The sequence below is a fragment of the Schistocerca nitens genome, chromosome 5 (genome assembly GCF_023898315.1).
Source record: "Schistocerca nitens isolate TAMUIC-IGC-003100 chromosome 5, iqSchNite1.1, whole genome shotgun sequence".
NCBI classification, from domain to species: Eukaryota; Metazoa; Arthropoda; class Insecta; order Orthoptera; family Acrididae; genus Schistocerca; species Schistocerca nitens.
In genome coordinates this window covers 882,821,642-882,844,261 of record NC_064618.1, presented here as the reverse complement: position 1 = coordinate 882,844,261, position 22,620 = coordinate 882,821,642, and the positions used below count along the sequence as shown (strand labels likewise).

Here is a 22,620-nt window from a genome sequence, read left to right as displayed (position 1 = left end):
CTTCTCAAAGTTCTTTTATTGTCACCTTTTGAATTTTTTTATAAGTTACAGAGAAAAAGAGAAAAAACGTTCCCCCCCCCTCCAAAAGTGCCAATCCATAAAAGATTTTTTCTGTTGATAAGTGCCATGTAGTACTATATTCTCTGTAAAGGAGAGCTTCCACTTTTAAGTTGGACAGGTTTTATTTTAAAAAAGTCATTTTTTTAATTTTCAGGGGTAATGTATGTCTTTGCTGAAGTTGTTTCTTACTAATTTCTTTGTTACAATGTTAAAAAACATGTGTTCCTTACTTAGTCCTTCATTTTAACATATGCTAAATTCAACATCATCTGAGATTATGAAGGTAAGATTTTTTCCTAGTCTACCTGAATTGATATGGACTATGCTGTACTGGGAAAGGACAGTTCCGTTATATCATGTGGTGATTACAGAGCTCTCAATGCTTGAACAATACACGTTAGTTACTGAATTCCAGATATTAATGACTTCACACATTCTCTAGTGGGTGCCACTACGTTCAGCATCATTGACTGCAGTATATAACTATGAGTCCAGAGAACATCTCAAAGACCACAATAATCACACTGTATAGATTTTCCATTCCTATTAATGCCTTACACACTAATGCAGTATAGGTTGGCAGTGACTCACTGACAGCGTTATCTTCAAATTTGACTTTTCTTGCTGCCCTGAGGGATGTGACCGTGGTCCTAAATGAGGATAAATTACAACTGTGGTAAGCAATAGCGACTTTTCTCAGACACGTACTAAGTGCCACAGGGAACACACCCAACTCAAAACGAACAGAACTATTTTAGCAATTATTACCTCTACATAATTATCATGACCTGTAACATTTTCCAGGCACCATAAATTTGTATCAGCATCTATAGTGGGCCGACAAAAAGCACAAAGTGCTCAGACTAGCCAAAGACTGCCTTGCAAAAGCGAGCACTTTCACTCATCCAATACCCGATGCACAACTTGCTGTCACAACTGGCACTCTGGCACTAGTGTAGTGGTTCAGCCATCGGTGTTGTCTTATGAGAGTTTATGGTGGGTGAAGCACAACCACTTCGCTTCTCCAAAAAAAATCCATGGCCCTGAAATCAAAATGATCGTGAATTACCTGCTGCTGTCTATGAAGCAGTCAGATATTTTGGGAAAGATATTGAAGGAAAACACATCATGAGCTATATGGATCACACACCACTTGCAGACACCATATGGCACCCATCAAGACTTTACTCCTCATCTCTACTTTTACTGCAGAATATACAGCATACGTCTGGCATCTAGATCGCCCTGACAACATAGTTGCAGACCACCTGTCACGAATCAATGTTATTTCTACAACTAGATTATGACAAAGTAGCAAAAGTCCAGAAGCACGATATGGCCATTACGGACTTACTTAACAGAGATTCCACCAATCCTCGCAAAGAATGCAGAATGGTCCCCAGGACTGACATCCAAATTCTGTGTGATTTCTCTCAGAACAAAATTGGACCACTAGTCCCCACACCAATATGCCCCACACGATTTTCAAACAATTACACAACCTGGTGCACACATTTGTTAGGCCAACAGTATGTCTCATAAATGAATGTTTCATTTGCCCGAACATTGAATGTGACTGTTGAGCCTGTGCACGACCTTGCTTGATGTGCCAATGCAGCAAAGCTGGTGCTCATATACAACCTCAACTAAGATACTTTGGTACATCACAAGCATGTTTTCAACACTTTAACTATGACATTGTCACGCCCCCTTCCAGAATCTGAAGGTTACAGATACTTATTATCACTTATTGACAGAGTTTCTCGTTAGGTGGAATCAGTCCCAACTAAAGGCGTTACAGCAGAGTCAACAGCTCACGCATTCATCAGTGCTTGAACAGCTCAATTTGTTTGCCCGGAAATGATAATGAAAGACGAGGGAAGACAATTTGAGTTCACTCTAGTCAAGACACTCTGTGATATCAGTGGCATTACACATAATTGTTTGACTGCATACCACCCTCAGAACAATCGTCTTGGGGAGCAGTGGCCACAGAGGACTGTGACTGTGGGTGCTCTTAGGATTTTTGTATCGCTTTCAAGAAAGACCTATGCGGATCACTAGCAGAAATATTGTGTGAGGAATCACCCAAACTCCCAGCATATTTCATTCTATCACCGCAGTAGAATTCCCAGGGCTGGTCCAGAGGATGAAGAACCGTATCAACCATATGCAGGTGTCATCGCCTACCTCACATACCAATCTAAACATTTTCGTGCACAAGGCACCGAGTAATTGTGAATTAGTAATGTTAAGGGATTATACGATCTGGCCAGCTTTACAGCCACCCTGCTCAGACCGTATAAAGGTTTAAAATGGACACTCAGACATTTGTAATTTTGGACAATGGAAAAGCAACAGTACTCTCATTAAGTTGCCTAAAACCAGTATGGATTCGGTGTGAAACACAGCTACTTCTACGTCTATACCTACACTCTGCAAAAGACGGTGAGGAGCACGGCAGAGTACCAGTTATTACGGTTTCCTCCTGTTCCATTCACGTGTGGAGTGCAGGAAGAATAATTGTTTTAATGCCTCTGCGCATGCAGTAACGATTCTAATCTTATCCTCGTGATCCCTATGTGAGCTATATGTAGGAGGTTTTATTACATCCCTAGAGTAATCATTTAAAGTCGGTTCTTGAAACTCTTAACAGACTTGCTCGGGATAGTTTACGCCTGTCTTCAAGAGTATGCCAGTTCAGTTCCTTCAGTATTTCTGTGACACTCTCCCAAGGATTAAACAAACATGTGACCATTTGTGCTGCCCTTCTCTGTATATACTAAATATTCCCTGTTGGTCCTATCTGGTACAGATCCCACACACTTGAGCAATATTCTAGAGCCGGTCGCACACGTGATTTGTAAGCAATCTCTTTTGCAGACTGAGTGCACTTCGCCATTATTCTACCAATAAACCAAAGTCTACCACCTGCTCTGTCCACAACTGAACCTGTGTGATCACTCTATTTCATATCCCTACAAAGTGTTACACCCAGGTGTTTGTACGGGTCGGCCTATTCCAGCTGTGATTGCTTGACTTGCGGGGAACTGACCAAACAGTGAGGTCATCAGTCCCATCGGATTGGGGAAGGAAGTCGGCTGTGCCTTTTCGAAGGAATCGCCCCCGGCATTTGCCTGAAGCGATTTAGGAAAATCACGGAAAACCTAAATCAGGATGCTCAAATGCAGGTTTGAACAGTCATCCTCCCGAATGAGAGTCCAGTGTGCGAACCACTGTGTCAACTTGCTCGGTCCAACTGTGACTCATTGATGTTAGTCACAGGACACTACATTTTTTCGTTATGTGAAGTGCAAAATTTTACATTTCTGAACACAAAGAGCAAGTTGCCAATCTCTGCACCACATTGAAATCTTATCAAGATCTGAGTTAATATTAATGCAGCTTCTCTCACACAGTACTTCATTACAGATAACTGCAGCATCTGCAAAAAGCCTCATTTTACTATTAATATTATATACAATATCACTAACACACAACATGAACAGCAAGAGCCCCAACATCCTTCCCTGGGGTGCACCGAAATTACTTCATATAATGATGACACTCTATCCAAGATAACATGCTGTGCTCTCCCTACCAAAAAGTCCTCAATCCAGTCACAAATTTCATTTGATACCCTATACAAGACTGTACTTTTACAATAAGCATAGGTGTGATACTGAATCAAATGCTTTTCGAAAATCGAGGAACACTGCTTATATCTGGTTGTCTTGATCCGAAGCTTTGAATGTGTCATGTGAGAAAGTGCGAGTTGGGTTTCACATGATTGATGTTTTCAAAGTAGAGGCTGGCTGGCATTTAGGAGGTCATTCTGTTCAAAATACCTCATTACGTTTGAGCTCAGAATATGTTCTAAAATTCTACAACAAATCATTGTCAAGGATATTGGACGGTAGTTATGTCAATCACTTCTACTACCCTTCTTATAGAGAGGTGAGACCTGTGCCTTTTTCCAGGAACTGGGCAGGGATCTACGATAGATTATAGTTAGACGAGGGAGCTAACTTGGCCACGAATTCAGTATAACATCTGATAGGGATTCCATCCAGATCTGGAACTTTGTTCAATTTTAACAATTTCAGCTTTTTCTCAACACCACTGACACTACTACGAATCTGATTTGTCTTTTCATTGGTAGAGTATTTAAATGGGGCAATTCTCCTCGGTTTTCGTTTGTAAAGAAAAATTTTAAACAGGGTTAAGAATTTCAGCTTTTGCTTTGCTCCCCTGAATTTCAGTTGCTGTCTAATTTGTTTGGGGCCGGACACTAACTTTGATGCCACTAACTGTGGTGTCACCGCCAGACACCACACTTGCTAGGTGGTAGCCTTTAAATCGGCCGCGGTCCAGTAGTATACGTCGGACACGCGTGTCGCCACTGTCAGTAATTGCAGACCGAGCGCCACCACACGGCAGGTCTAGAGAGACGTCCTAACACTCGCCCCAGTTGTACAGCCGACTTTGCCTGAGATGGATTACTGACAAATACGCTCTCATTTGCCGAGACGATAGTTAGCATAGCCTTCAGCTACATTTGCTATGACCTAGCAAGGCGCCATATTCAATTGATATTGAGATTCTATTAATGTATCATCCAGAGCGATGTTCTACACATGTGGATTAAAGTTAAGTATTCCAGAAGCTACGTACTTTTCTTTATAGCATTCATTACGTATCCTGTTTCAGACCTCACGCCAGCCTGCGTGAGTTTAAGCGCGTGCCTTTCGGCTTCCTCTCATTGTGTCTAGACACAACACTAACAGCCTTTATATATGACCACAATTTCTTTGGATTTTGTGAAATGTCATTTGACAATATTCTGCTACAGTAGTAATGCATTGCTCTCTTGACAGCAGAATGCGTGTCATTCAGCATCTCTCTATCTGCAGCACTACCCTGTTTCTTTAGAAGTTTCTTTACAGTGCTGTATACCATGGAGGTTCCCTCTCATTATGAACTGTTCTAGTGGGTACATATCTATCCAGTGCATGGTCAACTATTCTTTTAAACTTGAACCAGAGTTCCTCTACATGCTCCTCACCTGTGACTAAAGTTTCAGGCTCCTCATTGAGATACGATGCTACACATTTTTTTATCTAGTTTACTGAACATATATATCATTCTGCTTGTTTTAGTTGGCCTTTGTACTTTGTTAATCATTGTTGTCATGACCATGTCATGCTCACTGATACCAGTTTTTATGTGGACATTCTCAAAGGGGTCGGGTGTATTTGTTGCCACTAGAACCGATATACATCCGTCATGAGTGGGGTTCCGAACTATCTGTCCTAAGTAGTTTTCAGAAAAGGCAATTAGTAATGTTTCACAGGATGTTTTATCACACCCACCACTAACAAAACTGTTAATTTTCACAATTAATTGTTGGACAATTAAAGTCTCCACTGATGATTACAGTATTGTTGGGGAACTTACATACAACATACTGGAAGGTGTCGAATAGATTATCTAATGGTAAGACAGATTTAGGAACCAGGTTTTAAATTGGAAGACAATTTCCAGGGGCAGATGTGGACTCTGACCACAATCTATTGGTTATGAACTGTAGATTAAAACTGAAGAAACGGCAAAAAAGTGGGAAATTGAGGAGATGGGACCTGGATGAACTGACTAAACCAGAGGTTTTCTTTCTTTCTCTCTCTCTCTCTCTCTCTCTCTCTCTCTCTCTCTCTCTCTCTCTCTTTTTTTTTTTTTTTTTTTTTGGGCGCAAAACTGATACGGTCATTAGCGCCCGGTCTGTGACTTAGGAAAAGGTAAAAAAACGAAACTGCAAACCAGCAGCAATGGGAGCAAAACTCAAAAAAGTGGGGAAACTAAAAACAGAAGGAAAGCTTATAAAACCACTATGAAAAGGGGGTTGTTTGTCCCCAAAAATTGCCTCAAATGACTGACGTCATCTAACTGGCACTAATAAACTCGAGAACGCAATCGGCTGAGCATGTGTCATCCGCTAAAATGGAAGATATATCAGGCGACAACTTAGACGGGCACGTAAGTGAGTAAAATAGGGGCACTCAAGTGAAAGGTGTCTTACCGTCCACAGCTGAGAGCAGTGGGGACAGAGTGGGGGGGAGGGGGAGGGATCACCGCTTAAAAGAGGTTGATGGCTAAAAAGACAGTGCCCTATCCGGAGTCTAGCTAAAATTACCTCCTCCCGACGACGCGTTCAGGAGGAAGAGGTCCAAGCACAGGGAAGAGCTTTCACGTCCCGCAATTTATTATTGGGAAGTGTCTACCAATGCGTGTGCCATAAAAGAACAACACAACGACATAAAACACTGTGTAGATCGGCAAAGGGAATCTGCGAATAGCTGGCCGAAGAAGAGAGACTGCAGCCTTGACCGCTATATCGGCCGCCTCATTTCTTTTCTTTTTTTTTTTTTGTGGTTTTAGGGCGCACAACGTCAACGGTCATTAGCGCCCAGACTACTTTAGGAATGCACCGTGAGTCACAAGTTTAAAACAGCAACAAAACGGAAAACACGATGAAAGACATACTGACAGGCATAGGATTAAAAAAGAAAACAGCATAATCAAATGTCCTTTGAGAGGGTTGTCAAATTGATAAAATGAAGAACGCGAGCAGCTGCTCATGGGTCATCCGCTAAAATGGCTTCTACTGTACATGGCAGGCCAATATCGAGACGTAGGGTGTTAAAATTCGGACACGACGTTAAAATGTGGCGGACCGTCAGCAATTGCCCACATGGGCAGAACGGCGCCGGCGCAGCCGTCGGCAGATGGCGATGGCTGAACCGGCAGTGGCCAATTCGCAACCAGGCCAAAACTACCTCCTCCCGCCGAGAAGGGCGTGAGGAGGACGTCCAAGCCACGGGTAGAGCTTTCAAGGCCCGAAGCTTGTTGTCTGAAAGTGCAGCCCAAGCGGCATGCCACAGCGAGACAATGCGCCGACAAATTACCCTGCTACAATCTGACGAAGGGACACCACAAGAAGCTGTCCGAGGCTGGAGGACCGCAGCCTTGGCCGCAGCATCTGCAGCTTCGTTCCCAGGGATACCGACATGGCCAGGAATCCACATAAAGCTAACCGGAGAACCGACGTCCACCAGCTGCTGAAGAGAGCGTTGGATCCGGTGCACGAAAGGGTGAACCGGGTACGGATCACCGAGGCTCTGGATAGCGCTCAGGGAATCGGAGCAGATGACATATGCAGAATGTCGGTGGCGGCAGATGTAAAGGACAGCCTGGTAGAGGGCAAAGAGCTCAGCTGTGAAGACCGAACAATGGCCATGGAGCCGATATTGGAAACTTTGTGCCCCGACAATAAAAGAACACCCGACCCCGTCATTGGTCTTAGAGCCATCTGTATAAATGGTCATATTAATGAACTTCGAACGAAGTTCGACAAAACGGGAGTGGTAGACTGAATCGGGGGTAACCTCCTTCGGGAGCGAGCAGAGGTCAAGGTGGACGCGAACCTGAGCCTGGAGCCAAGGTGGCGTGTGGCTCTTGCCCACTCGAAAGGTGGCAGGGAGTGAAAAATGAAGGTGTTGAAGGAGGCGATGAAAGCGAACTCCAGGGGGGTAGCAGGGCGGAGACATACAACCCGTATTGACTGTCGAGAGAGTCATCAAAAAAGGAACGATAAGATGGGTGGTCAGGCATTGCCAGTAGCCGACAGGCATACCGACAAAGCAGTATATCGCGCCGGTAGGTGAGTGGCAACTCACCAGCGTCAGCATGAAGACTCTCGAAGGGACTAGTATAAAACGCTCCGATCGCAAGTCGTAAACCCCGATGTTGTATGGAGTTGAGGCGGCGTAAGATGGATGGCCGTGCAGAGGAGTATACGAAGCTCCCATAATCAAGCTTGGAGCGGACGATCGACCGATATAGGCGAAGGAGGACGGTTCGATCCGCTCCCCACGACATACCACTGAGAACACGGAGGACATTGAGAGAACGGGTACAACGGGCAGCCAAATAAGACACATGTGGAGACCAACTAAGTTTCCTGTCAAATGTAAGAACTAAAAATTTTGTTGTCTCCACGAATGGGAGAGCAACGGGACCAAGTCGTAAAGACGGTGGGAGAAATTCTTTGTAGCGCCAGAAGTTAATACAGACCGTCTTCTCGGCAGAAAAACGGAAGCCATTGGCGACACTCCACGAGTAAAGACGGTCAAGAGAATGCTGAAGACAGCGCTCCAGGAAACACGTACGCTGCGCGCTGCAATAGATGGTAAAATCGTCCACGAAAAGGGAGCCTGATACATCAGCTGGGAGGCAATCCATTATTGGATTGATCGCTATGGCGAAGAGAGCGACGCTCAAAACTGAGCCCTGTGGTACCCCATTCTCCTGGCGAAAGGTGTCTGACAGGACAGAACCCACATGTACCCTGAACTGTCGATCCATTAAAAAGGAACGAATAAAGAGAGGGAGGCGACCGCGAAGACCCCATGTATGCATGGTGCGGAGAATGCCCGCCCTCCAACAGGTGTCGTAAGCCTTCTCCAAATCAAAGAACACAGCCGCGGTCGGGCGCTTCCGCAAGAAGTTATTCATAATGAAGGTCGACAAGGTAACCAGATGGACAACAGCAGACCGGCGCCTACGAAATCCACATTGTACATTGGTAAGTAGGCGTCGAGACTCGAGCAGCCAAACCAATCGAGAGTTAACCATTCGCTCCATCACTTTACAGACACAGCTGGTAAGCGAGATGGGTCGATAACTGGAGGGCAAGTGCTTGTCCTTCCCCGGCTTAGGAATCGGGACAACAATAGACTCGCGCCAGCATGCGGGAACATGTCCCTCAATCCAGATGCAATTGTAAGTACGAAGAAGAAAACCTTTACCCGCAGGAGAAAGGTTCTTCAGCATCTGAATATGAATAGAATCAGGCCCTGGAGCGGAGGACCGTGATCGGCCAAGTGCGTTTTCGAGTTCCCGCATGGTGAATGGGGCATTATAACTTTCACGATTCGAGGAGCGGAAGTTAGGTGGCCTAGCCTCCTCTGCCTGTTTGCGGGAGAGGAAGGCAGGGTGGTAATGAGCGGAGCTCGAAACCTCTGCGAAAAAGCGGCCGAAGGCATTGGAGACAGCCTCAGGGGCCACAAGGACGTCATTCGCGACCGTCAAGCCAGAAACTAGTGAGTGGACCTTAGTGCCAGATAGCCGGCGCAGGCTACCCCAGACAACAGAAGAAGGAGTAAAACTGTTGAAGGTGCTTGTGAAAGCAGCCCAGCTGGCTTTCTTGCTTTCTTTAATAATACGACGACACTGTGCACGTAATCGTTTATAATTGACACAATTCGCCACTGTAGGGTGGCGTTTAAAGGCGCGTAAAGCACGTCGACGAGCACGTAGAGCGTCTCTACATGCTGCGGTCCACCAGGGGACCGGTACGCGACGTGGAGAAGAAGTAGGGTGAGGGATGGAATATTCAGCAGCAGAGAGAATGACTTCCGTGAGGTGTGCGACCTGACTATCGCAGCTTGGGAATGTTTGATCCTGAAAGGTCGCCCTTGAAGAGAAGAGCCCCCAGTCTGCTTTGGAGATGTTCCAACTAGATGAGCACGGAGAGGGGGTATGCTGCAGGAGATGGATAACACACGGGAAGTGGTCGCTCGAATATGTATCAGAAAGAGCATACCACTCGAACCGGCGTGCAAGTTGGGGAGTACATATAGAGAGATCTAAATGGGAATAGGTGTGAGATGTATCCGAAAGAAAAGTAGGGGCGCCAGTATTGAGGCAGACGAGATTGAGCTGGTTGAAAAGGTCTGCTAACAGGGAGCCCCTCGGGCAGGATGCTGGAGAGCCCCAAAGGGGATGGTGGGCATTGAAGTCTCCAGTTAACAAAAATGGTGCAGGTAGCTGAGCAATAAGTTGCATCATGTCTGCCCTGGTAACGGCAGACGACGATGGAGTGTAAACGGTACAAATGGAAAATGTAAAAGTGGGGAGAGTAATGCGGATGGCAACTGCCTGCAGGCCGGTGTGCAACGTGATGGGATCGTAGTAAATATCATCCCGGACCAGCAACATAACCCCTCCATGAGCTGGGATACCTACCACAGGGGGTAGGTCAAAACGCACAGAGGTGTAGTGTGCCAAGGCAATTTGATCGCATGGGCGTAGCTTCGTTTCCTGGAGGGCTACGACGAGCGGACGGTGCAAGCGAAGCAGCAACTTCAAGTCCTCTCGGTTGGAGCGAATGCTGCGAATATTCCAGTGAATAAGTGCCATCGTAAGAAAAAAGAAAGATGAAAGAAGGGGTCACCTCGAAGGCCGCTGAGGGCCTGGCTTCGAGCGAGCACTGCCGCCGCTATCAGTAGGCGGACAGTCATCGTCCATTGGGTCTATAGGTTCATCGGCCATCTTGGGAAGATGGCTGGGAGGGGGAGCTTCCTCCGCCGGTGAACGGCCAGATGTTCGGCTACCAGCGGTGCGGCCAGGCGAAAGGGATGACGGCCTGGGGCGGCAACCGCTGGGTGGCGCAGGAGAAGAAATGCGCCGTGGCAGAGAAGGAGAACTGTGCTTCCTATTAGCCTTCTTAGATGGTCGTTTGGTGGAAGTACCGGACGAAGGCTGGGAGGTCGAGGTACGTAGGAAGTCTGCATGGGACGGTTCCTTCTTGAAGGCCCGTGCATCTGACTTCTGGGTCTTCGTCTTAGCAGAAGCTGATGAAGGGGCTGGTGTCTGTGGGGTGATGGGACGAAGAGGAGACGTCGACCGCGCGATCTTAGCACTGGGCGAACGGACGACCGTGGTGCTGAAGGTCAGATCGCAGGTCTGGGTTGCCACCTCCCTGGTAGTCCGAGGAGAGGCGAGGACAGTACTGTATTTCCCCGCTGGGAGCAGCCAATAGCTTGCGAGCAGCCGAGGTGGACACTTTCTCTTTGACCCGAATTTCTTGGATACAGCGTTCTTCCTTATAGACAGGACAGTCGCGGGAGGATGCAGCATGGTCACCCTGACAGTTCACACAACGAGGAGACGGAGGTGGACAGTCACCCTCATGGGCATCCCTGCCACAAGTGACACATTTAGCCGCATTGGAACAAGATTGGCGAGTGTGATTGAAACGCTGACACTGGTAGCAGCGCGTAGGTGTCGGGACATAGGGGCGAACAGAAATAACCTCGTAGCCCGCTTTGATGCGCGATGGCAGCTGAACACTATCGAAGGTCAAAAAAAGTGTCCGGGTCGGTACAAGGTCATTGTTGACCTTTTTATGACCCTATGGACAGCCGTCACGCCCTGCTCAGCGAGGAAAGATTGAATCTCCTCGTCAGTCAAACCGTCGAGGGATCTAGTGTAGACCACACCACGAGACGAATTCAAAGTTCGGTGAGCCTCCACCCGGACAGGGAATGTGTACAGGAGTGTGGCCCGAAGCAGTTTTTGTGCCTGAAAGGTGCTCTCAGTTTCGAGTAATAAGGTACCGTTACGCAACCTGGTACAGGATTTGACAGATCCGGCTATGGCATCGACGCCCTTCTGGATAACGAAAGGGTTGACAGAGGAAAAATCCTTTCCGTCCTCAGATCGAGAAACGACGAGGAACTGTGGGGCAGGCGGTAGTACTTTTGTCACTGGTAGCTGGTCACGTTTCCGTTTTTGGGCAGAAGTCGAGAGAGATGGAGTGAAATCCATTGCGGAGAAATCCCCCATGATTGCCAGCGTCTCCGATGGCGCGCTCCTTCCTTGTGGGGACCCTCTCAGAGGGCACTCCCGCCTTAGGTGAATGTTTACACCTCAGGTCACACCCAGACGGAGGGACCAATCGGCATGGTCAGAAGGTATCAGCTCAGGCAATCACCCCTCCCCGGGCCTGGCCTTTACCAGGGGGTACACGCGTGCCTTACATGTCTACCCAGGGCGGGGAATTACGCGTTACCCCGTCACCGGCTACGCGTGGGTCGGCCTTCAGGCGCGCACAGGGAGGAAGGAAGAAGAGGAAAAAGGGAAGAGAGAGAGAGAGAGAGAGAGAGAGAGAGAGAGAGAGAGAGAGAGGACAGTGTCTCAAACGCCGAGGCGGAGACCAGAGAAGGCAAGGAGAAGAAGGCAATGAGAAGGCAATGAGAAGGCAAGGAGAAGAAGGCAATGAGAAGGCAAGGAGAAGAAGGCAATGAGAAGGCAAGGAGATTATGCAGGGGAAAGAGTAAGGAAGACAGTGAGGTGGAGAAGAGCAAAGAAAGGAACCAACCAAAGAAAGGAAGAAACGAGAAGTGAAAAAGCAAAATGACCGCAAATAGAGGTCGTGGAACCGTCCGTCTCCGGACGCAGGCGCTAACTACCCCCTTGAGGGGGAGGGACTCCTTTTAGTTGCCTCTTACGACAGGCAGGAATACCTCGGGCCTATTCTTACCCCGGACCCGCAGGGGGGCCGCCTCATTTCGACAGATACCAACATGTCCTGGAATCCAGAGGAACGCCACAGAGACGCCCCCAAGTGGAGCAGGTGGAGGCAGTCCTGAATCCGGTGGACCAGAAGGTGGACAGGGTATAGAGCTCGGAGACTGAGGAGAGAGCTGAGAGAATGTGAACAGATAACATACTGTATCCACTGATGGCGACGGATGTATTGGACAGCTTGGAGAACAGCGTAAAGCTCCGCAGTATAAACCGAACATTGGTCGGGAAGTCTAAATCGATTGGGGGTTTTGCCAACAATATAGGCACTCCCAACACCAAACGATGTTTTTGAGCCGTCAGTGTAAATAAATGTGGCATCCTTCATTTGTGCGCATAGAGCAGCAAATGCCTGAAGATAAACAAGAGAAGGGGTACCATCCTTGGGAAACTGACAAATGTCACGGAGCAGGCAGGTCCGGGGCCGGAGCCAAGGCGGTGCTGTACCCCAAGTTGTCAAGAAAGTTTTTGGGAAAGTGGAGCATAGCAGTTGACAGAAGCGGACTCCCAGCGATAGTAGGGAGGAAGGGCGACCTGCATACCCTAAATCCAAGGAGGCATCGAAAAAAATGTCATGGGCCAAATTAGCATGCATGGAAGACAGATGGCTAGCATAACAACTCAGAAGGACAGCACGCCGATTGGACAGTGGAGGTTCAGCAGTCTCAGCATAAAGGCTTTCCAAAGGGCTGGTGTAAAAAGCTCCAGACACTAAACAGAATCCACGGTGGTGGACAGAGTTGAGACGCCAAAGAATAGACGGCCGAGAAGAGGAGTAAACTATGCTTCCATAGTCCAATTTCAAACGCACTAAGGTGTGATAGAGGAGGAGAATGGCCACTCGGTCCGCTCCCCAGGAGGTGCCATTCAGGACACGGAGGGTGTTGACAGATCGCAGACAGCGAACCAAAAGAGAGGAAACGTGGGAGGACCAGTCAGTTTTCTGTCAAACATAAGACCCAAGAATTTAGTGATGTCCGCGAATGGAAGGTCGACAGGGCTTAGATGTGGGGAAGGCGGAAGAAACTCCGTACGAAGCCAAAAATTGACACAAGCGGTCTTACTGGGAGAAAAGAGGAAGCCGGTTTTGATGCTCCAAGAGTGGAGGCGATCGAGACATCCTCGAAGACATCGTTCAAGAAGGCTTGTCCGTTGAGAGCGGTAGTAGATCGCAAAATCGTCCACAAAGAAGGAGCCCGAGACATCAAGAAGGAGACAATCCATAATTGGATTTATGGCAATGGCAAACAGTACAACACTTAGCACGTAGCCCTGGGGTACCCCATTTTCTTGCGAGAAAGTACGGGAGAGAGTAGTGTTCCCCCGCACTTTAAACGTGTGCTCTGCCATAAATTCACGAAGAAAAAGGGGCAACCGACCTCGAAAGCCCCAAGAGAACAGTGTGCGGAGGATGCCTGTCCTCCAACAGGTATCGTATGCTCTCTGCAGATCAAAAAATATTGCTACTGTTTGGCGTTTCCTGAAAAAATTGTTCACAATATAAGTGGAGAGAGCAACAAGATGGTCAACTGCAGAACGGTGCTTTGAGAAACCGCATTGGGCAGGTGTTAAAAGGCTTTGGGCTAAACGGCAATTCACCATACGCTCCAAAACCTTACATACAATAGTCGTGAGAGAAATGGGGCGATAGCTAGAGGGGAGATGTTTGTCCTTTCCAGGTTTCGGAACAGGAATGACGATAGCTCCCCACCATCGTCTGGGGAAAGTACTGTCGGTCCAAATTCGATTATAAAGGCGAAGGAGGTAACGCAGACTATGGTATGATACATGCATCAACATTTGGATGTGGGTACCATCCTGTCCTGGGGCGGAAGAGCGAGAAGAAGAGAGTGCATGTTGGAGTTCCCGCATGGAGAAAACAGTATAATAGCTTTCACGATTTTGAGAGGAGAAAGCAAGAGGTTGGCTTCCGCTTCACGTTTCTTCAGGAGACTCTGCACGTTTCTTCAGGAGAAACGCTGACGGGTAATTTGAAAGCTCGAAATCTCAGCAAAGTGTTGACCCAATGAGTTAGAAATTGCGACGGGGTCCACTAATGTATCATGTGCGACAGTGAGCCCAGAGACCGGGGACTAGGCGCGCCAGATAACCGTCGAATCCGACTCCAAACTTCCGAGGAGGGAGTGAAGGTGTTCAATGAGCTAGTAAAGAAGTCCCAGCTTGCCTTCTTGCTATCGCGAATGACGCGACGGCATCGCGCGTGGAGCTGCTTATAGCGGATACAGTTGGCCAAAGTAGGATGGTGTTGGAAAACGTGAGGAGCACATCGCCGCTCACGTATTGCGTCACGGCACGCCTCATTCCACCAAGGAACTGGGGGGCACCGGGGCAATTCGGAGGTGCGAGGTATTGAATGTTCCGCAGCTGTAAGAATAACTTCTGTAATATGAGTGACCTCATCATCGACGTTAGGAAAGTGACGGTCATCGAATGTTGCTAGAGACGAAAAGAGTGTCAAATCAGCTTGGGCAAACTTCCAGCATCTCGGGAGCATAGATGGCACTTGTGGCTGCAGTCGAAGGACACATGGAAAGTGGTCACTCGAGTGTGTATCAGCAAGGGCGAACCATTCAAAGCGCCGAGCTAGCAGAACAGTACTGACCAAAAGGTCCAAATGAGAGAAATTTGTCGTGGAGGCAGACAAAAATTTAGGGTCCCCAGTGTTGAGGCAAACAAGATCTGTTTGGTGGAAGACGTCTATCAATAGTGAGCCGCGCGGACAAGGACGCGGAGATCCCCAAAGCGGGTGGTGGGCATTGAAGTCCCCAACCAACAAATAGGGGGGCGGAAGCTGACCAGGAAGATGGAGATCAGCTCTTGCCACTGGTGTGGACGACGGAATGTATACAGTACAAAGAGAGAAGGTGTATCCATAAAGGGAAAGATGGACAGCGACAGCTTGGAAGGAACTGTTTAAGGGGATTGGGTGATAATGGAGAGTATCATGGAGAAGAATCACGAGTCCTCCATGTGCTGGAGCGCCTTCAACAGAGGGGAGATCAAATCGGACTGACTGAAAATGAGGTTAAACAAAGCGATTGTGGGGACGCAGTTTTGTTTCCTGAAGACAGAAGACGACTGGCGAGTAGGATCATAAGAGGATCGACAATTCATTCCGATTGGATCAAATGCCGCAGATATTCCAATGGATAATGGACATAGGGTGGACAGAAAAGGGAAGACTGTGACCAAGGTTGCCCTCAACTCAATGACTGCTCAGAGCTTGCGACCGACAGTGTGGAATGGCATTCAGCCGAAGGCAGAAGAACCTGATCCATTGGTTGTTCAGGAGCAGCTCCTGCCATCAGCGATCGGCTGGTTGATCGGCCGCCAGCAGTGCGCCTCGGCGACACAGAAGACGGCCGAGGGCGGTTACCGCCAGCTGGTGCTGTAGATGAGACACGCCGTGGCGGAGAAGGAGAGGAACTGGGTTTCTTATTAGCCTTCTTGGAAACAGGACGTTGAGATGACGGAGCAATCGATGGTTGTGAAGGTGGGGTACGTAGAAAGTCTTCACGAGTAGGCTCTTTTTTGGAAGCCTGGGTGTCTGATTTTGGGACTCGAGATTTAGCAGAACCCGAAGAAGGGTGAGCCATAGAGTGAGCAGGTGCGAGTGGGGACATTGAACGGGCGATCTCTGTGCTGGCTGATCTGACGACCGTGGCACTAAAGATGAGATCAGAAGTCTGCGTGGCTGCCTCCTTAGTAGGCCGTGGAGAGGCAAGGACAGTGCTGTATTTACCTGTGTAAGTGGGCTTGTCGACTGGCGAATAACTTTCGAGCAGCAAAGGTCGACACCTTTTCCTTCACTCTGAATGAGCCGTTCGTCTTTAAAAATGGGGCAATCTCTAGAGGAAGCAGCATGGTCACCCATACAGTTGATGCAACGAGGGGATGGAGGTGGACAAGCACCCCCATGGGCATCCTTGCCACACATAACACATTTGGCCGGATTGGAACAGGACTGGCTGGTATGATTGAACCGCTGATACCAATAGCAACGCGTAGGGTTTGGGATGTAAGGTCAAACAGAAATTATCTCATAGCCCGCTTTTATGTTCGATGGAAGTTGAACTCTGTCAAACGTCAAGGAGACAGTACGGGTTGGAACGATGTTCTTGTCAACCCTTTTCATGAATCTATGAACAGCCATTACGCACTGGTCAGACAGGTAGTTTTGAATATCCTCTTCGGACAATCCATCGAGGGAGCGTGTATAAATGACCCCACGTGATGAATTTAAAGTGTGGTGCGCTTCCACCTGGACAGGGAAGGTATGTAGCAGTGAAGTACGCAGCAATTTTTGTGCCTGGAGGACACTGACTGTTTCTAGCAACAAGGTGCCATTTCATAGTCGGGAACAAGACTTTACAGGACCTGCTATTGCATGGACACCTTTCTGAATAATGAAAGGGTTGACAGTGGAGAAGTCTTGACCTTCATCTGACCGAGAAACAACAAGGAACTGTGGCAACGATGGAAGAACTGTCCGTGGCTGAGACTCATTGAACTTACGCCTGTGAGCATACATAGTAGATGATGAGGAAACCATTGCGGAAGTATCCCCCATGATTACCGGTGTCTCCAATGGCACGCTCCTTCCTTGTGGGGGCCCTCGCTGAGGGCACTTCCTCTTTAGGTGATTGTTCACACCTCAGGTCACACCTCCCAAGAAACGCACGGAGGGGCCAACCGGCACTTTCGGAAGGTATCAGCTCAGGTAATCACCCCTCCCTGGGCCTGGCTGTTACCAGGGGGTACGTATGTGGCCTACCTGTCTACCCGGGTCGGGGAATTGCGCATTACCCTGTCACCGGCTATGCGTGGGCCAGCTTTCAGACACGCACAGGGAGGAATTAAGAGAAAGGGAGGAACAAAGAAAAGGAAAGAAGAGAGTTCTCAAACGCCGCAGCGGAGAAAATGGGAAAGAGAAGAGGTAAGGAAAAGAGAAGGGCAAAGGAAGGACAAAGACTTGCCAACAGACAAAGCGAAGAAAAGAGACTGTCCATCTACGGACGTAGGCACTAAACATACTCCCAGAGGGGAAGAAAGGGAAGGGGAGAGGTGGTGGTGAGGGGGGGGGGGAGATGGGGGATGAGGAAGGATGTGGAAAAGGAAGGTGTGCAACCCGGAAAGGAAGGAGGGCCACATTAGCTTGGGGTCCTGTGCTTGCTACGCACGTGTCCACAGAGGAGTTGTGGACCCCCTGGGGGGAACCAGAGGTTGTAGAGAGCTTCAGGGAGAGCATAAGGGAACGATTGACAAGAATGGGGGAAAGAAATACAGTAGAAGAATGGGTAGCTTTGAGAGGCGAAATAGTGAAGGTAGCAGAGGATCAAGTAGGTAAAAGGACGAGGGCTAATAGAAATCCTTGGGTAACAGAAGAAATATTGAATTTAATTGACGAAAAGAGAAAATATAAAAATGCAGCAATGAAGCACGCAAAAAGGAATACTAACGTCTCAAAAATGAGATCGACAGGAAGTGCAAAATGGCTAAGCAGAGATGGTTAGAGGACAAATGTAAGGCTGTAGAGCCGTATATCACTAGGGGTAAGATAGGTACTGCCTACAGGAAAATTAAAGAGACCTTTGAAGGAAAGAGAACCACTTGCATGAATATCAAGAGCTCAGATGGAAACCCAGTTCTAAGCAAAGAAGGGAAAGCAGAAAGGAGTATATAGAGGGTCTATACAAGGGAGACGTTCTTGAGGACAATATTATAGAAATGGAAGACAATGTATATGAAGATGAAATGGGAGATATGATACTGCATGAAGAGTTTGACAGAGCACTGAAAGACCTAAGTCGAAACAAGGCCGCGGGAGTAGACAACATCCCATTAGAACTACTGACAGCCTTGGGAGAGCCAGGCCTAATAAAACTCTACCATCTGCTGAGCAAGATGTACGAGACAGGTGCAATACCCTCACACTTCAAGAAGAATATAATAATTCCAACCCCAATCCAGATGTGAAAATTACCCAAATATCAGTTTAATAAGCCAGTGCTGCAAAATACTAACATGATTTTTTTACAGACGAATGGAAAAACTGGTAGAAGCCGACCTCGGGGAAGATCAGGTGGATTCCGTAGAAATGTTGGAACATGTGAGACAATATTGACCCTACGACTTATCTTAGATAAAGCTTTTGACAATGATGACTGGAATACTCTCTTTCAAATTTTGAAGGTGGCAGGGGTAAAACACAGGGAGCGAAAGGCTATTTACAATTTGTATAGAAACCAGAAGGCAGTTATACGAGTCGAGGGACATGAAAGGGAAGCAGTGGTTCCGGAAGGGAGTGAGACAGGGTTGTAGCCTCTCGCCGATGTTATTCAATCTGTATATTGAGCAAGCAGTAAAGGAAACAAAAGAAAAATTTGGAGTAGGAATTAAAATCCACGGAGAAGAAAAAAACTTTGAGGTTTGTCGATGACATTGTAATTCTGTCAGAGACAGCAAAGGACTTGGAAGAGCAGTTGAACGGAATCGATAATGTCTTGAAAGGAGGATATAATATGAACATCAACAAAAGCAAAATGAGGATAATGGAATGTAGTCTAATTAAGTCGGGTGATGCTGAGGGAATTAGATTAGGAAATGAGAGACTTACAGTAGTAAAGGAGTTTTGCTATTTGGGGAGCAAAATAACTGATGATGGTCAAAGTAGAGAGGATATAAAATGTAGACTGGCAATGGCAAGGAAAGCATTTCTGAAAAAGAGAAATTTGTTAACATCGAGTATAGATTTAAGTGTCAGGAAGTCGTTTCTGAATGTATTTGTGTGGGATGTAGCCATGTATGGAAGTGAAACATGGACGATAAATAGTTTGGACAAGAAGAGAATAGAAGCTTTCGAAATGTGGTGCTACAGAAGAATGCTGAAGATTAGATGGGTAGATCACATAACTAATGAGGAGGTATTGAATAGAATTGGAGAGAAGAGAAATTTGTGGCACAACTTGACTAGAAGAAGGGATCGCATGGTAGGGCATATTCTGAGGCATCAAGGGATCACTAATTTAGTATTGGAGGGCAGCGTGGAGGGTAAAAATCATAGAGGGAGACCAAGAGATGAATACACTAAACAGATTCAGAAGGATGTAGGCTGCAGTAGGTACTGGGAGATGAAGAAGCTTGCACAGGATAGAGTAGCATGGAGGGCTGCATCAAACCAGTCTCAGGACTGAAGATCACAACAATAACACCAACAACAGCAACAACAAACAGCTGAACTGAGGTTTTTGTCTGAGGTGTTTGGTTACATCAGGAGATGAGTCTGATGGGCAAAAGAAGGATCCAATGATCACTTTATGTCCACCCCTGATACTGAGTCTTGCCCAAATAATTTCACATGCAGCTTCAATTTCTATCTTTGTGGATTTGAGTTTCTTGTCTACTGCAAAAAATACTCCACCTCCACTTCCCATCTGCTTATACTTCCGATACACACTTAAATTTTCTCCAAAAATCTCACTGCTATCAATTTCAGGTTTCAACCAGCTTTCTGACCTAGTAGTATGTGAGCTTCACTGCTTCCCATGAGTGCTTCGAACTCTGGCACTTTGCTGCGAATGCTTCGGCAGTTTACCAAAGTAGGCTATTTCATACTCTCGCCTTTGGAGGGCATTTCTTTTGCTCTTACACTGATACTTCTGGGTTTCCGACAGTTATTGTTATTGGGACTGAATGGAGAATCACCTAATCTGAAAAACCCTTGTGTGCTCCCTATACACAGTCAGCTACCTGAGTAGCAGCATGTGATGTGTAGTGCACACCTGACCTGCATGGGGGGTGACACTACAGTTCTCAATCCTACGGTGCAAGTCCAGGAAGTCGCAGCCTAGCTTGTCACAGACACTTCAAAGTCTCTCGTCTGTCCTTCCACTCAATGCAGAAACAAAGGGCACAATCAGTTCTGAGCCCAGATGACAGGCTTCATTTGTTCCAACATGCACCACAATCTGTAGTGGTTGCATCCTGTTCCCTCAATGGCAGCCGGAATAGCCTATTTAACATGTTGAATGAGTCCCCCTACATACTACAGCTGGCTCACGAAGCCAAGATCAGTCTAATGGAATGGGAAGAAGCCCTAATATGCGATATAATGGTAAGTACCATTTACCACACACTTAATAGTAATTTACGGAGTACAGATGTAGAAGAAAACGACTAAAGTTAATCCCAAAATGAGCTACAACTCATACATACCATTGTCTTCCATTTGCTCTAACACATCTATAATACATTGTTGCTGTTTAGGATAATGCATAAACTCAGCTTGAAAAATGTTTGTCGGGATAAATTTCCCCTTAGGCAACACATTGATCAGCGCTTTGTACACTTCCAAATCCTTGTGCACGCCAAACTCCTTCATGTGTTTCATAGCCGAATAGATAAATTCTACATGTCCACGTCTTTGAACCGAACTATTCTCATATATATGAACCATTTCTAGATACGTTTCTTTACTCTTGTCCTTGATATTTTCGAAATCTTCGGCTTTTATCAGCTGTCTCTTGTATGTGTTGTCCTTCTCCAGCAGTCGACGGGCACTATGAATTTGCCTAACGTAATGAAATAAATTCTCTGCTCGGTCAGATGGTCTTGTCTTTCGTCGATGCTCGTGTAACACGCATCGCAATTTTGTACAGATCACAGGAAAACTCCTCCTATACATTGTCTGCAAATCTCATCACAGCAAATATAAACTTTATCACTCCTCTGGCTTCGGAGCATGCCAGATGACACCCATACAGATAAAGTTAATAATTCCACAACACACTGTATAATGTTGTTCAAACATACAACTGTAGAAAAAAAGAACCGAGCGTGATTACTAGCAGTGAGAGGTTTATAACCATCTCACACCGCACACCGGCAATACAACCAAGCGTCTTTGACCCACGTTCAACGCTTATATGTAGACAGATGCACCCATTGTCATTTCACACGTCTTCATGGGTAGTACAGTACATGATTCAGGTGTGATAAGGCGATAGCTTTCCACAAATTAATCCAGTGGCCTCGTTTGGACAAAAAAAATTATGACTGGAAAACAAACCCCTTGTAACAGTTTTTGATTTTCACTGACTGATGTAAATAAAATTATATTTTTCTTTGCTTTTTTCAGCGTTTGACATAAATACAGCTATGTTTCAGTGCTTGTTAGCTGATTAATATTGGCTGATTTATTTTGAGGGATTTTCCGCAGTGGCTGTGGATTTAGCAACTGTACGTACGAAGAAAAAAAAAAAAACTGTGAAACTCACAGATATTGCTCGACAAGTTAGTGGAGATGTGTTGTTGTGGGAAGAGAGTTATTTTGAATTTTTGACAATGAAGTTCAGAGCAGTTGAATGAGACATTTCATTTTACGTGTGGAGTTTCTCGTTCCTGATTGCTGCAAGAGCTCATAAAAATGACTGATAAGGAATATGCAGGTCTTTCGGTAGGTGATATTTGCTTTGCACTTTGCGCCCATGTTTACGGCACCGCGATACGTATCACTCACAGCTCACACTAAACAACACTACAGCAGTAGTGGCAAAGATAGATTTTGTATTAGGCTTGATAGCGATCTATTTAAAATATGCAGATAAGATAGCACGTGACATATCTTTCTTTCTACAACAGGGCATCCGTTGATGTAAATGAACAAAGCAGATATGCAGTACTTAAATGTACTGTAAATGAAATTGTGAAGAAATCTGTAGGCAACACAGCATCAGATACTATCAGTAATTTTATTTTTTGAACGAATTGAGAAAACACGACACATTGTCAGTCTAAAGTAAGTCAGTTCAGTGTAAGAATGAGAAAGATTGCGTCGCTACCATGGATTATTGTGTTTTTAGAAATCCGTGTTGACTAGTTATGTTTGTTGATGCATGATTGAAATTGTAAACCGAAGTGGTAGTTCATTATACATACAATTATACTTATTCATTGAATTATATTTAGGTACTAGTAATTATCTTCACAGGATTGGCTACTGGCTTAGTACTGTATGAATTTACCACCATGACTGATGCTTAATCCGATTGCAAAAATTAAAGATAATTTATTTTTGTGAGTTAGCTGAATGTGATAAAATGAGATATGTAAAAA

General features: G+C 46.4%; 2 protein-coding genes across 3 annotated transcripts in view; one reads left to right on the top strand and one right to left on the bottom strand.

The window, feature by feature from the left end:
• Positions 1–21,610, bottom strand: part of LOC126259238 (evolutionarily conserved signaling intermediate in Toll pathway, mitochondrial) — a 112,214-nt gene extending 90,604 nt beyond the window's left edge. The window contains exon 1 of the mRNA XM_049955862.1: positions 20,722–21,610. Coding sequence (XP_049811819.1) covers positions 20,722–21,190 — 469 coding nt within the window. The 5' untranslated portion in view covers positions 21,191–21,610. The remainder of the gene's footprint in view (positions 1–20,721) is intronic.
• A 180-nt stretch (positions 21,611–21,790) lies between these two features.
• LOC126259237 (CXXC-type zinc finger protein 1-like) overlaps positions 21,791–22,620 on the top strand; it is an 88,197-nt gene continuing 87,367 nt past the window's right edge. Inside the window, exons 1-2 of one of the 2 annotated variants that reach the window (XM_049955861.1) lie at positions 21,846–21,961; positions 22,147–22,303. Coding sequence is in view for 1 of the 2 variants with exons in the window: in XM_049955860.1 (XP_049811817.1) it covers positions 21,932–21,961 (30 nt within the window). In the remaining variant the exon portion in view is untranslated. Of the gene's footprint in view, positions 21,962–22,146; positions 22,304–22,620 lie in introns of both variants that reach the window. The other variant, XM_049955860.1, reaches the window with a different exon arrangement.